The 15514-nt window shown below is 40.3% G+C and overlaps 2 protein-coding genes across 3 annotated transcripts in view; one reads left to right on the top strand and one right to left on the bottom strand.

The window, feature by feature from the left end:
• Positions 1 to 1095: 1095 nt before the first annotated feature.
• On the top strand, positions 1096 to 5831 carry LOC103033718 (mitochondrial nicotinamide adenine dinucleotide transporter SLC25A51). Its single transcript, XM_007247494.4, has one exon. It carries the CDS (start codon positions 1124 to 1126, stop codon positions 1994 to 1996), a length of 873 nt encoding a protein of 290 aa, XP_007247556.3. The 5' UTR covers positions 1096 to 1123; the 3' UTR covers positions 1997 to 5831.
• Positions 5832 to 9076: 3245 nt separating this feature from the next.
• The window catches only part of frmpd1b (FERM and PDZ domain containing 1b), a 56186-nt gene continuing 49748 nt past the window's right edge, over positions 9077 to 15514 (bottom strand). For both annotated transcript variants that reach the window (XM_049483832.1, XM_049483833.1), the window contains one exon: positions 9077 to 15453. In XM_049483832.1, coding sequence (XP_049339789.1) covers positions 13067 to 15453 — 2387 coding nt within the window. In that variant the 3' untranslated portion in view covers positions 9077 to 13066. The remainder of the gene's footprint in view (positions 15454 to 15514) is intronic.

The following is a 15514-nucleotide window of genomic DNA, read 5'->3' as shown; positions in this document are numbered from 1 at the left end:
GTATGTTAAAAGCTTGAATGGGGTACCAAGAGAGCAAAACCTAAAAAAAATGAATTAGTGGTTAAATTAGTTACATCAGTACAATTTTACTGTCCACATACTCTGTATTAAAGTGACTACTGTTTAAGGAGGATGAGGCGGTTATTAATTTAACTAGCTAGGTAAGTCCCTCTAAACACTGAGCTCAAATACTGGCATGTTAGCTAGCTTCAAGCATTACCCCCATAATAAATTACAGCTAATTGTCTATATAAATTTGTAGATTATATCTTATATTAAATAGCTTAGCCTTCCTGGTGTCTTTGTAAGGTAATGGTACAACATTGCAAGTCGAAGACACAGAGGGAGCTCAGTCATATCTAGTTTTAGTATATACTAAACAGTATAAGTCAAAAGTTTGGACTCACCTTCTCATTCAGTTTCACTCATTTCTTTAATTTATTTTATACATTGTAGATTAATATTAAAGACATGAAAACAATTAAGGGAAACAAATGGAAATGGGTAGTAAACAGTAAAAAACTGTGTGTGTTCTCCACAATCTCCTGACCAAACCTGATTACCTCAGATGGCTGATTTTGGATGAGCTGGAGCTTTCAGCGTAAAAAAAAAAGAAAAAGCAGCAACTCTTATTCAGCACCTCCAGAAACTCCTTCAAGATGCTGAGAAAACTATGCCAGGTGACTCTCCCTCATGAAAACACTTTGATTATAATAGCAACAGTGTGCAGATCTGTCCTTGAAGATAAATACAGTACATGGGGCTACTTATAAGAAAGATAAGTAGAATCCAAATTAAAATATTCTGGTTTCTGAAACATTTTTTGTTCAGAAAATCATTAATTCCGCATGTGCTCCTGTATAGTCTTTTTAATAAATTTGACAGATACTGCTGTATGTAAGTTTTCCCTCCCTTTATACAGACAATCTCCCCTTCACATCTATCTATTCGTCATCTGCAGGGCCTGAGTTTACTACTATGTAGTCATGAGCCGCCGCGGCTATGACGTCACCGCCCCGAATCTATGACGTCATCGGCCGCCGTCTATATGAGGCCTGTGGACTGGAGTTGGTGATGACACTTTGAGCAGACAGATACTGTAGATCACTTACGTTTTAGAATTATGGGTGCTAGCGATGATTCTGACCGCACGTGGAAGCATTACGTGTGCGGCTCCGCGGCGTCCGTTATCAACATACTCGTCACTTTCCCAATCCAGAAGGTGATGTTCCGCCAGCAGCTCCACGGCTTTTCGGCCACGCAGTCCTTACTGCAGCTAAAGGGCGAGGGAAGGCACTTACTGTACCGTGGCGTACTGCCTCCGCTGATGCAGAGGATCACTACAATTGGCCTGATGTTCGGCCTGTACGAGGAGTTCTCGCGCCCTATGCTCAAATACACCCAGGACACCCAGATACCCGAGCAGCTCACCCGCAGCGCTGCCGCGTTTATGGCCGGAACATCTGAAGCTGTTATGGTGCCGTTCGAGCGCGTGCAGACACTGCTTCAGGACCACAAGCATCACGCTCGCTTCAAGAGCACGTCGCACGCCTTCAAGACCCTGCTGAGGGATTACGGGGTAAAGGAGTGCTACCGTGGCCTGACGCCTGTCCTGTTTCGAAACGGGCCGTGCAGCATGCTGTATTTCGGCCTGCGTGGACCCCTCAAGGAGCTGCTGCCTGAAGCCCAAACCCAGCAGGGTCACCTGCTGAACGATTTCGTCAGCGGTGCGCTGATGGGTGGGGGAATCAGCACGCTGTTCTACCCTATGAACGTGGTCAAATCGAGGGCGCAGTCTCAGGTAGGTGGGGAATTTGTGGGCTTTCCTCGGCTGCTGCACACTGTGCTTAAGGAAAGGAACTGGAGCTTGTTCCATCTGTACAGAGGGGGCGGCCTAAATGTTTTGCGTTCCGTTACGTCGTGGGGCATCATTACTGCCACTTATGAATTTCTAATGAAGAGCTGGGTACAATCATCTAAAGAGCCGAAAAAATAAAGCAAAAATAAATAAAGGAGGGGGGCCGCGGGGAACATTTGCAGATTTTTATATTTTTAACGCGAGCACAGGTAATGTAACAAAAGTAAGCTTGTTAGTACACACTAAGAAAAGTAAGTACAGATTAGTACTTAACCCTTGTGTGGTGTTCGGGTCTGTGGGACCCATTTACATTTTTTATCAAGGAAAAAATATACAATTAAATATTATTTCTAACTTAAACTTATTGACTTTGGGTCATTTTGACTTTGGGTCATATATCAGAACACATTTTTGATGAACACACACTGTACACCCCCCTACACATTTATATTACATACAGGATGTTCGCGTCTACTGGACCCGGGGGTAATAAAGGTGTGTACCTTCCCTCTGTTCTCCTCCTGTCTGGGTGTGTAGTTTGTGTGTGTTTTGTTTCTGCCCCTGTCGTTCCTGTACAAGGTTTTAATATTGTTGTAGAATTCAATGGATACCTGTCAGAAATTGAATGCTCTTTTGCCCAAAAAATGAGCCACCATGCATAGCTGCCCAATGCGATAAGAATGCGACTAGGGTTGGCGGATGGCAGTTTCTCCGGTACAGGACATCAAGTCTTTTTTTTTTTTTAGCTTTTTATCTCAGATTCCGCCCAAAATATTATTCTGAATTGCACTTATTTAGAGGGAAGGCCTGTTTTTAGAGAAAAATTGATCGAAGATGGACCTATTCCATTTACATGTGTACATTTTAGCCAGATGGAGTCCCTGAGAAAAATCAAGGAATGAGAGTTGTCCTGGACATGACTCACATGCAAAACTTTTTGTACATTGCACAAGCTGAGACAGGAGCTCCTAAAAAAAAAGTTGATCATGGTAGGAACCATACAGAAAACAAGCCGGCACTTCTTTCCCAACTGCTGAATATAAAGAACAGGTCTGTAAATTCTTCCAAGTTTGTGTACATAGCCAACACTTCCCTGGTATCCTATGTGGTGCTTATGAGTACACTGCACAGAAATGTGCGAATCTGCAGCCAGGAGCATCAAAAACCAGAGATCATCCTGGGTTATAATGCCACAAAAGGAGGGGTGGACAAAATAACCAAAGAAAACACTATATACCTACATCAAGTACAAGAAGGACAAATGCAACACACTCAGAGTAAAATTCTGCCCCTCATGTGTTGTGTAGTCTTGTATGTAAAGGCAATGTGTTCAGTGGGTATGGTGTGTTGTGTAGACTGACATGGTTACTTTATATTCAGCTTGTGTAAAAATTCTAATGAAGTTCAAATAAATTAAAATTAGTTGAGAAAAACATTGCTTCATTTGTAAATTTAAAAATGAACAAATTTTCCACTCATACCATTTTAATTCATTTTCTTTTCCATTTTATTAAAAAAAACTAACAGAAAACAAGTAGCACTGTTTAAAACAAATGTAACATAAGAAAGGTAAAGGGCAAATATTAACAATATAAGCTGTTTTTATTGCTTGTAATTTAGGTGAAGCAAGCATCTTTTGAGTATTTGAATGTAGAATCGCATAATTTTGCAGAATTTAAAACATTAAAATGCAGCAGGTCCACCAGACCCATGAACACTGTCTGAGTAACAACAATATGAACACCATACAAGGGTTAAAAGAGTACAAAGCTTGTCGATGGGGCTGTACCTTATATTGAGGTACAAAAAAGTACCTTTCAGTGAAAGTCCTTTTTTGTATCCATGTTTTTTATACCAGTATAGATTATCATCAACTAAATATGTGTCAAGAACTTCATGATGCAAAATTGTCTGGCTTTCAAATAAAAAAATGTGCAAATAAAATATATATTGTTTATTAGTACAGTGATACAGAATACTGAATGTACCCTTTGGCTGGTTAAATGGTACAAATTTGTACTTATTGCTGTTAGAAATGACTTTGTACTTCAGAGGGAACAAATCTGACCCTGTAAAGACCAATATTGTACCATTAAGGGTACAATTATGAAGAGTGTACCTTTGAGTACAAAAAAGTACTCGTTTCGTACCTCTGTTTTTTAGAGTGTATACATTTGCAAATTGTGATTAAAGTGTTGTAGAGTCCAAAAACATTTGGCTAAATAGTGGAATGCCAAAGTTACTGTGGATAAAATAGCAATGTCAATAAAAGAAAGAACGAGAAATAGAGGGGGGGAAAGAGTGAGAGGTAGAGAACTAGACAGAAGGAGAGATCGAGAACCAGAGAAAAAAAGAAGTAGTAGAGAGAAAAGTAAAAAGGAGAAAGCAAGAAATAGAGAAGTAGAGAGAAAGAGAAATACACACAGAGAAAAAGAGTGAAGTAGAGAAATAGAGAAGTAGAGAGAAAGAAAGAGTGAGAAATAGAGAAGTAGAGAGAGAAGTAGAGAGAAAGAAAGAGTGAGAAATAGAGAAGTAGAGAGAAAGAAAGAGTGAGAAATAAAGAAGTAGAGAGAAAAGTAGAGAAACAAAGAGTGAGAAATGGCAAAGTAAAGAGAAAGAGAAATACAGATGTAGAGAGAGAGAGTGAGAAAAAGCAATAATTTCTAAAGTGGTTGCTAAACTATTGCTTGGCAGTTGCTAACATATTCCAGGTGGTTGCTAAGGTGTTGCTTAGTGGTTTCTAGGCAGTTGCTAACATTTTCCATGTGGTTGCTAAGCTGTTGCTAACTAGTTGCTAGACAGTAGCTATATTTTCTGAAGTGGTTGCTAGGCAGTTGCTAAGGTATTCCAAGTGATTGCTAAGGTGTTGCTAATAGGTGTTTGGGTAGAGTGGTAAAAAGGCTAATTTTGAAAAGAAAAATAAAAGCTTCACTCTTCAATGAATATACAGTCAATGAATATACAGCTCTGGAAAAAAAAACAGACCACCTAAAGTTTCTTTGATTTTATCAAACTGAAAACTCCAGAATATAATCAAGAGGAAGATGGATGATCACAAGCCATCAAACCAAGCTGAACTGCTTGAATTTTTGCACCAGGAGTGGCATAACGTTATCCAAAAGCAGTGTGTAAGACTGGTGGAAAAGAACATGCCAAAATGCATGAAAGCTGTGATTAAAACCCAGGGTTATTCCACAAAATATTGATTTCTGAACTCTTAAGACTTTATTAATATGAACTTGTTTTCTTTAATTTCTTTGCAATATTTGAGGTCTGAAAGCTCTGCACTGTTTTTGTTATTATTTCTCCTTTTTTGCAAATAAATGCTCTAAATGACAAGATTTTTATTTGGAATTTGGGCAAAATGTTGTCAGTAGTTTATAGAACATAAATAGCAAAATGAGAGAAACTGATTCAGAAACTGAAGTGGTCTCTTATTTTTTTCAAAACTGCATATGGATGGATGAATAGCTTATGGAACTGCTTAAAAAGTTGAATTATCAGCTCATTCTTGTTCATAGGCTCATCTTGCTATGAAATAGGAAATGTTTAAAAAAAAAGGAAAAATATTTAAGTTTTTCCATATATATTGTACAATAAATAAAAAATGTGCATACACACACACACACATACATACACACACACACACACACACACAGCTCCTTAGCTCTAGTGACACGCTTTTTAAACTCCCTCTACATAACCTCTGCTGACATAATGGGCTCAATTATTGAGCTTGAGTGCCTCTCGAGCCTGACGTCATGCCTCTGTGGAGTCCTCCAGCTCTGCCAGAGAGCGTACAGTAGCCAGCGGATGAAGGAAACAACTGGAAACAGCAGTGGAAGACAAAAACAGACAGGAACAGCCTCACAGACAGACAAAAAATATTACACACACAGAGAAAGCTTTAGCAGGGCTGCACCGCAGCTTGTTCTATAAATCCTTCTGTTTTTTAAGACTACACTGGAGCTGCAACACTGCAGCACCTGCTGTTATTGTTCTTATGTTGTGCTTGTGTACAATTTTTTTACAACACGGAAGGCTGTTCTAAAGCGAAGGACTCTTTGAGCAGATTTGTATAATGCATCATGGGTGTTTGATAGTAAACTTTATAGGGAATAAAATGTTCTGTTGACATTTAGAACAGCACTACACTGCGGATGACACACCATATAGTGGACTATTTCTGTAATAGGGAGCGATTACCAACACAGCTCCACACTCCACTTTACTTTAAAAGCTACAGTTTTTACATCACTTCCTGTGCACAACGTTTTTAACTGTCCCCAAAAAACATGCAGTGAGAAATGAGAAAAATAGTGATCACCATGCATCAAAGGGTTAAAGGTGCAGTATGTAGGACCTGAGAGCGAGTGTGTGAAATGGCTACAGCAGTCCAATTTCAAAACACCACAGAGAGTAGTCTGCCCCGCCCACCCCTCCCCAGCCACAAAACTTATTTGGGTTGTCAAGTTTAGCAGGCTGAATCTACACAACTTTAAGACTAGTAGGAGGCGGAGAGTATGAGCGAGAGGAGAGGAGAAATACAGCAATTCTAAACTCTTCTAAAACCTGTATCTAGAGTTATATTGACTGGATGTTACACGAGGGAGAGCTAAAGCTCTGCGATGTGTCGGACCGCACGAGCTCTGCGGTGTGTCTGACCACGGTTCCGTGAAAGTACCTGACTGAATTAGCTAGCCAGTTAGCTTCCCTGTTCAAGAGAAAAGTAGCAGCTCTGGGTCAATCTTGTAGTTTATTTGAGCTCCAAGTCTCCACCGTTCGAACTCACTGCCAATATTCACTCTTGTTATATTCCTGCTTTGATCACTGAGCTTTTTTGAGACATGCGAAGGCTTTTAAATCTGTGTAGCATCTGAGGTTTAACTGAACCAGCTCTGCTAGCTCCTTTGCTGTGCTGCGCTGCTGTAGTGCTGGCAACCTCGGTGGGGACAGTGTTGCCAACTCCTCAGTAAGGAAAGTAACTTCATTTTACAATAACTTCATTTTTACGTGAATTACATTAATTAGTTTTTTTGCCATGTTCTTAAATGTTATTATAAGAGCAGCAGTTAGCCGGAACTATTCTACGTTTTTTTTTTTTAATTTATTATTTTTGATTTATTTATTTATTTATTTTTTACGTTTTCTTAAGTTTTCTTTATTTTTAAACCTATCATAGACACACTGTTCAATGGTTCAATAGATATTTAGCTTTGTTTTTTTTGGCTTTGTATTTAGCTTTGTTTTATTTAATTTTTATTTTTTACATTTTCTTTATTTTTAAACCTATCATAGACAAATTGTTAAATGGTTCAGTAGATATTTAGCTTTTTATAAAGAGGCAGACACTGTAGAGGAGGTGAATGACAGGCTATGTGGTGAATGAGGTGAGTGACAAAGTGAGTTAAATTCAGTGATTTCTTTTCGTGTCACACTGAAGACACAGTTATATTTATACTTCTGCTCTGTAAATACGGGGCGGGGTCAGTCAGCGGCGGCTGTGGGCACACGCGATTCATTTACAGTGTGTTGATGGAGCGGTGTGTGTGTGCTCTGAGTGTGAGAGAGTGTGGGACTGCACTGTGAGTGGTGTGCGGCGGGGCTCATGGCAGCGCCCGCTCCAGCGCGGAGGACAGTAACTGAAGAGCGCGTGTTCATCTCAGAGTCGCCAAAAGTCTCCAATAACACCACAAAAACTCACTAGATTTGTCGCTAGTCGCTTTTTTACAAAAAAAGTTCGCTAGAGGGTCTGAAAAGTCGCAAAATATAGGGACAAAGTCGCTAAGTTGGCAACACTGGTTGTAGTGCTGGCAACCTCAGTGGGCGGAGTTAGTGTTGGAGAAGGAGCAGCAGGAGGAGTCAGAAGAACACAACCCCGGGACGGCCTGCACATTTAAAATAGGAACGTACTGTTGAAGCCCTGCTGACAAGAGCTGCCAGTGCTTTCACTCAACATGTTTCCTTAATATCTGATGATACATCCTGATCATTTTATCATTTACTACTAAAAATTAGTTACATAGTGGTCCTTTAATGCATAGACCTTGTATTCAGTTTCTAGGGTTTAGAGACAAAGATCAGTCCCTCTATTATTAGTTTATCACTAAATGGACGTCCTAGTTAACGACTTACCCGACAGGACAATAAGAAAGACTGAGCTTAACCCAATTTTCTAATTCACACCTCTTAGTGGATTAACACTCCACAAGCAGATATTGAGACGTTTTCTTTAATCAGATAGCACAATGGTCTGGTCTGCGTTGCTAAACACCGCAGCTCTTTTCAAATATTTACTCTGGCTTCACTCATATTTGCAGTGAGTAAGTTCTGCTAGGAACAGTATCATTCCAGGTTGTCTGTTCTGCAAGGTTACAGTGTCCAGTCTGTGTATACTGAAATACTGAAAATGTTTTAACTAAAATATGATTGAGTTATTAGGCTGTATCACTGCATGGTGGCTGCTAAATGATACTGTACAGACAATATCATTCAACTCAAATAGTTCTGCACAGGAATTAAATAGCATATCCTGTTTTTTCCCCCCATGTATTTTTGCATGGGCTCAATTATTTTATATGTAATATTATATGTATTTTTTTCTACCTGACTTGTAAAAGAATTTAAACACAAACTTAAGTCTTATATATAATCAATCTCACATTGTGGATATGCTTGTGCATAAATCTGAGTGTACACTGGCATGCCAAATGTCATGGGACAAGAACTAGTATGATCTTCCATGATTTTTTTTGGCATGTTTGATACAGGGTTGCTACAATTATTCTACATAATCAACTTCATGACGAATATAATAATTTGTAAACTCATTTTCTTTGCTAAGGACAGAAACGCAAGCTTGAGCAGGTGAGATTTAATTTTAAATGAAACAGGAGCCATGCTCACAGGCGGTAGTGTTTTAAATTTTTTTGTTGATTTTAGTTTACTACATAATTTGTACACATTAATTGTCCCTCGGACTTTCAAAATTTCTTGATGTAAGGACCAATAGAAATTCTTCAAAATAAACTTTTTTACATTGACTTGTACATTGCTGTTTTCGATACACTTGTTTTTTTATTGGACAGCGACAATATGATATATAAATACTAAATATATGCAGCTGCAATGCTTCAAAGTTGATAGGCTGAACTAAACAACGAGGCAGATACAGTTTTTGTTTAAAGCATGGAGGAAAAACAACAGTTCCACAGCAGGTTTCATTCAAATTGATCCTTTTATTATTGATGCAGTAGAAGAAATGCAAAATGACTTCAGGATTGTCCCTTCCTGTTCTTTTTTCTTACTTTACACTTCAGACAATGTTTTGCTCTCTTTGTTTCTGCGCACTCTGAATACAATCTGTTCTCAACCACATTTTCTTTTTCTCACATACCATTCAGCACATTTCTCAATTTCTCATTCTTTTTCTCATTTGCTACAGTCAAGATCAAGCATTTCATCCATTCCATCCCAAGCATCACTGATCACAACAGGACATTTAGGCTCATTTTTGTCCTCATTCAGGTAGTTCAGATAGGAGACCTCTCTGATAAGAGTGTAGAGATTAGTGTCATAACTTGTGCTGGCGTGCTACAAAATTATAAAACATTAACAGATCACTTGATCAAATTCAGTACTGGTGTAAGTTAGTATAAGAAAACATCCTTCTTACTTCCTTCTTCCTTTCCCTTGTCTGTTCATCTTCTCCTCTGCTCTCATGACCTGTTGCCTCAAACAAAATAACTTTGCAACATCTGACTTGACCAACCGAGGGCTTTGTGCGTGTAAGTGTATGTGTGTGTGTGTGTGTATGTGTGTGTGTTTATGCGGGAGAGACAGTGCTGTTGCCATCTGGAAGCTCTTCACTAACGTAATCAACTCAGTTAAGCGCTGAAAATGGTTCATGTCATAGTAGATCAATGAGCTTTAAGGAGTAAGCCACATTATCTGGTCATCATCATCTTCATCATTCAGAGCACTCTGTTGCCTCTTCGCACTGATCTACAGAAGAACCAGGCCCTGTTACACAGATTCGCCCATCAGGCATTACCTTTCTTCAGGAAACAACAAAACATTATCAAACTCAGAATGCTACTGATAACGACCATACTAGAGTTTACCACCCTCCTCTGAAGGTGCCCTATTTATAATACCATGAATTTATGACATTTTAACATTGTAACCTCATATTACTAAATGTGAAGGAGAACTTGATAGATTTGGGGTTGCCTAAATCTATTGATATGGTAGCAGAACTAAGAGCGCGTTCACACCTGCACTTTTTAATCTGGTTAAATCTGACTCTGGTTCGTTTTTTTTCCCACACCCTTGGTTCATATTGGAAAACTGGAAGAGTTTGGCTGTGGTGGTATAAATGTTTCTAATCTGACCTTAATCCAATAGAATTATAAAATGTTCTCACTTTGCCAGAGTTGTTTGACTGTATGCATGGATCATTTTAACCGGATGCTGCCGGTCACCATCATTACCACATTAGCACTGCACTCATGTTTACTGTGTGTGGAAATACTAGCCTTCTATGATGTATTCCCAGTACACACACGAAAGGGTGGGATGAGGAATGTTAAATGGCAGCACAGAAAGTTCCGAAACTTATTTTTTTTCATCTCATAAATTGTAATATTTTAACAATATAAACACATATTGGGGGTCTTACCTCAGTCCTACCAAACTATCAGTTGTACCTGGCATGTCTATATTAGATAGGCTAATTAGATAGGCTAACTTAATCTCTTGGCATTGCCTCAATCCTTAGGAGTAAAATCTTGATCTGAATAATGGCTGATGAGTGCCTCAAAAGCTCCCAACAAATATCTAGCAGGTCTGATCTCTGGACTTCTACAGCTCTGCAGCTCTACATCTAGTACTGTGAAAGGTGTCCTTTATGGAAGGCAGTGTAGCAAATAGCTACAGCCAATGAGAGTGCAGAGCACAGGGGTGAGAAGAGTTATACACATGCCTTTATAAAGCTGTGTTGTCCATACTTTTGTAAGAAAAGCATATTTTTTTATGGTCATACATTTATATTTAAAGAAAAAAAATGTGCCATCACATCAATTCTTGTGTAATGTCTTTTTTGTCTATGTTCCTCCTGGTGCATTTCTCCTGGTAAAAGATCATGTCAGACTCGTAGTGTGCGAACGACTAAATAATGACAAAAAAAATCCCAATTAGAAGAAGTTGTGTAGTGTAATAAAAATGATCTAGACACGACTGAGAGTTGTGTATTGTAAACTTGGCAAAAATTGTTCTGCCAGTGTATTTTAACCTGGTATGTTAATCATTAACCAATGAGTTATAATTACAACAGTTACGAACAAATGCCATATGCAAATTATATTACGCAGAAATCTGCACTAGTCCAGAACACAGACCAATTCCTACACTTACTCATTTTGTGGTTTGTTGTGATATAATTTAGATGTCCTTAGATTCCCCCCAATCCCTGTCTAAAAAACCAACCACACCACACAATACCAGAGAGAAATACTCCTAGTGTACAACCTCTTTAAGTGATTTGAACCAGAGCAGACAAAATACAGGTGATAAATGCCCTAAGATACAAGATCCTTGGCAACATGTGTCATTTGTTTTCCTCTAATCAGCAAAAGGCAAACTGGAATCCGTGTTGCATTAGCATAATTGCTTCAATTTGACCTTGATCCTTGGATATTTTCTTAAAAAAACCCTTCCAGACCAAGAATAAGGCTTGGGTTTTTTAGGGAAGCCCTCTTATCAAAACTAAATTATTAGTGATCAAGAACGGTTTTGAACGGTTTTGATCATATATACCGTACAAAATACTCAACTCAATGCTAAGAAAGAACGATATGTGGAAAAACATCAGCTATAAATCATTGTATCAGTGACTCTTGCATAGTATTAAAATAAGGACAAGTGAAGAAAGTGTAGTTTGACTAGTGTTAATCAAATTAGTCCAGTGTTACTGGTGTTATGGGTAAGTGTTGATGGGTTTGTTATGAAAAAGCACCTCTTTAGTGCTAGAATGTCTTTGGATAAAACAGATCGCTACCATTAACAGTCAGGTAACTGGCTAATATAAAAACTAAACACTGAACGTTCACATATATGTTGACATACAGGTATAAAATTGGAAAGATCCTATTTCTCTGGCCAACCATCTGCCTTCATACCCCATTCGTATCCAGCTTTCACTCGGACAATAAAAATAAATCCTTTGGAAAATGAACGGCTAAATTATTGGGCATGATTATAGGCTAACTGGGATTTTAGAATCATCTTTCCTAGCACTTGCTGTATGTACACATGGGGGAGGAGATAAGAATAGGAGTAAAGGCTTCAGCATACTTCTTGCAGAAATTACGTTCGCTTGGCTTCGGCAACCAGTGTGACGTTATTGAGGAGAAACTGAACAGCTGCAGATGTCGTGCCGGGGCTTTGTTTGCCGTGTCACACACATAGAAGCTGCCAGATCTCCGCAGACAAAGAAACTACTCGACAACACCTGTGACTGGTTGTTAAAAAAAGACAAGAGCAGTTCAGTTGCGAAGCATTAAGATTTGTGCAACACTTGCAAACCACAATTTGCAAGAAGTATGTAGAGGCCTTAATGGGTTGGCATCTGTATTGTCCTTATCAAGTACCATGCCTAGACCACTGAGGAAGAGCAGCACAACAGACCAAAATAATCCGAAACAAAGGGACATCCTTATAATAATACTGTCAATGTCTTTCAGGTTTCCACGGTTAATAGACAAAAGAGGTAGGAATTTACACAGACCAACGCAAACAAACAAAAAACAAAAGTTGAATGTGGGTGTAGGTTAGAATCCACGGTGCACACAGATAAGTATGTAAAAATAAATAAGTCCTTGAATACATACTGTACATACTAGAAGAACTAGTTAGAAAATAGCTACTGTATATATCAATAAATGCATAACCCATGTACTTTCAGAAGTAGAGACATGGCAAGACCAACACTTTTTTGAGGATAAAAGTTCTACTTTTGCTGTGTTTGTGTGTGTGTGTGTGTGTGTATATATGAGCATAAGTCAACGTGTCTTCTGTATATACGGCACTTACGTTCATGTCATGTGTGCCAGCACACATAAAAAAGTCTTTAAATGCAAGAAGACGGAACACGGTTCTCATCATTTCGAGTTCTCGATTTCGAGTTCCACACAAAATGTTCAGAAAAGTTCAAAAGTTCAGAGGTATGTGTCTACTGTCCGTGTCTGGCGTATGTGTTCTGAAGAGCTGTGTGAGCGAGAACACTGAGGAGATTAGAACCGTGCACTGTTTGGCCAAGAGCCTAACACCTTCCGCCTCTTGGGCCGTTTCCACAGCCGTCACAAACTCCTTGTACAGACACACAATCTCCTGAAGCTTCCTTAGAGCTTCAGCTCCGTCAATATCCCCATGGCACCCCCCACAGTCTGAGCAGGAAACTCGTAGGCAAGCCGCTGACAGATGCACCAGAGCTCCAAAGCTGTTGCCTAGAGAGAGCAGGGCGTCATCTGGTGCCCAACCGACACGTGTTGCACGCTGGCATCCTGACGCCAGCCTCCGTGCCTCGGCCTGCACCAGGCAGCGCTCCGTTTCTGGAAAGGAGTGTCCGTTCTTGCCCTTTTCACACTGCCCTTTGTGGCATGGAGGATTTATTGCGGTCTCTCCATTCTTAAGCACCAACAAAAGCTCGTCTATGTCTTTGTGGAGGGAGGTGTAGCCCCCTTTAAGCCCTGTACCTTTTGGGCCTGTCAGGTACCGCCTGCCCTGAAGGTCCCGAAGTGGATCGTCCAGGGGGGAGCGCCCCTTCGGTCGAGACTCAAGTGATCGGGGTGGGGTAAGAAGGGGGCTGAGCTCTGAAGAGGTTGACAGGGGACGAGGAGAGTCCCTGAGCAGTGACAGGATGTTTGGCGAAGGGGCACAGATGGATGACGGAGCTGTACATGCAGTCTGTGGTGGTTTGCTGATTCGTTTCTGACGGGAGAACTCATACACTGTCAGATCGTCATCAAAGCCACAGACATCTTCAGCATCCCCGCTGAAGCAGTTGGCATAAACAGTATGACATCCACAAGCTTCCCGATGCGGTGTGCTGGGACTTGATTCCGGCATGGGCGTTTCAAAGCTATCCTGCGTACCAATGACCTTTTGAGACTGGGGCTGTTCCAGCTTGCACGTTCCCAAGTGCGACAGGAGTTCAATGGAGTCTCGCAACCCATTTTGCCTCACATCTGGAAGACCAGATAAAGAGATCTCACTGGACTCTTTTACAAGAGAACTCACCTCTTGTGGCCCATCTTTTAGTTTCACAACGACAACTTCAGCATCTTTCTCTTTCCAGTCGTTCAAAGAAGGTACTGAAGTGGCCTTTGGTGATTCCTTCTTAGATTCTGTGTGCTCTTCCTTTGATTCTTTCGTGTCTGTTGATTTATCTCCGCTCAGTGCAATAGTACCCAAAATTTCCTGTGATCTTGTAAGATACCAAGGCATATCTTGGATCTTTCCTCTCAGTGCTGAAGCAGATAGACGCCCAGAAGACGTTTTGCTTGGTAAACTCATCCCGATCCCAAAAGGATCTTTGGGGTCCATGCTAACAGACCCTCTGATAGAAGCAGCCGGGGATAACGCTGGGGTGGACGTGGGAGTTGGAGTTGTTGATGCACTTGTCCCTTTGACAGTAGTGTTCTCAGTTTTTAGTTCACTTCTAAGATTCTCATGGCTCAGTGAGACACCCTTACTGAGAATAGGGGCTGGAGTGGTCCCGTTCCGCTGGGACCAGGGGTGCAAGGAAAGTCCGTTTGGTGGTATATGTTGTTTGCTTTCAGTTTGTAAAGGATGAGCAATAATATCTGAGGCTGATGATGGTTGACAACGAACAGATTTGGGTTTTGGGGGAACTGGAGGTTTGACCACAGACTTTTCTTCTTTCTTGGATTGGTTTTCTGCTGTATTCTCTATTTTAAACGTTTCAACTTTTGTATCCACAGGAGTTTCTGTTGGTTTTGTCACATTTTGGGAATCAGGGGCTTTGTCATTGAGGTTCACGTGGCTGGTATGTTCAAAATTGACTGGGGCATGATTGGAAATTTGGTTTTGCTGCTTGGAACCATTCACAAGTGCAGGATCTGCTGGGGATGGTGGCTGAGGTTGAGCTTGCCGCACTGCCCTGATTAAGGGTGAAGATAGTGGTGGTCCAGCTGTAGTAACAGGCTTAAATTCCATAGTGTCTGGCTCCATTTCTAAAAGCTCAGAGGATAGGTGAGAACTGCGGCCAGGAATATCTCCATTGCACTGCTGGCCCTGTTCTGAGACATGATTATCCACAATAGGCTTAGATTCGAGCAGCGTCCGTTGAGGGAGAATGGTAAGTGAGGGCTGATGAACCTCAAACTCTTGTTTATCAAGAACAGTTGCTTCAGGAGTGAGATGATTAAGAAGGGATGGTGATTTTAGATTGTTTTTATTGATGATTAAAGTCTCCTTTAGTTGTTTGACTTCATGTGTTGCTGTCTCTTGTACAGTGGTCTTGACCTCATTCATGTTCTGGGCACGATCTTTGATACTCACTTTTGTGTCTTTCTCTGGAAAAGATAAAAAAAGAAAGTTTTTAGAACAGTGCATGCTCATATCCAGACTAACCCT

This window comes from Astyanax mexicanus, chromosome 10 (genome assembly GCF_023375975.1).
Source record: "Astyanax mexicanus isolate ESR-SI-001 chromosome 10, AstMex3_surface, whole genome shotgun sequence".
Classification (NCBI taxonomy): Eukaryota; Metazoa; Chordata; class Actinopteri; order Characiformes; family Acestrorhamphidae; genus Astyanax; species Astyanax mexicanus.
Note: the sequence above shows the minus strand (reverse complement) of the source record. Positions and strands in the feature narration are given on the sequence as shown.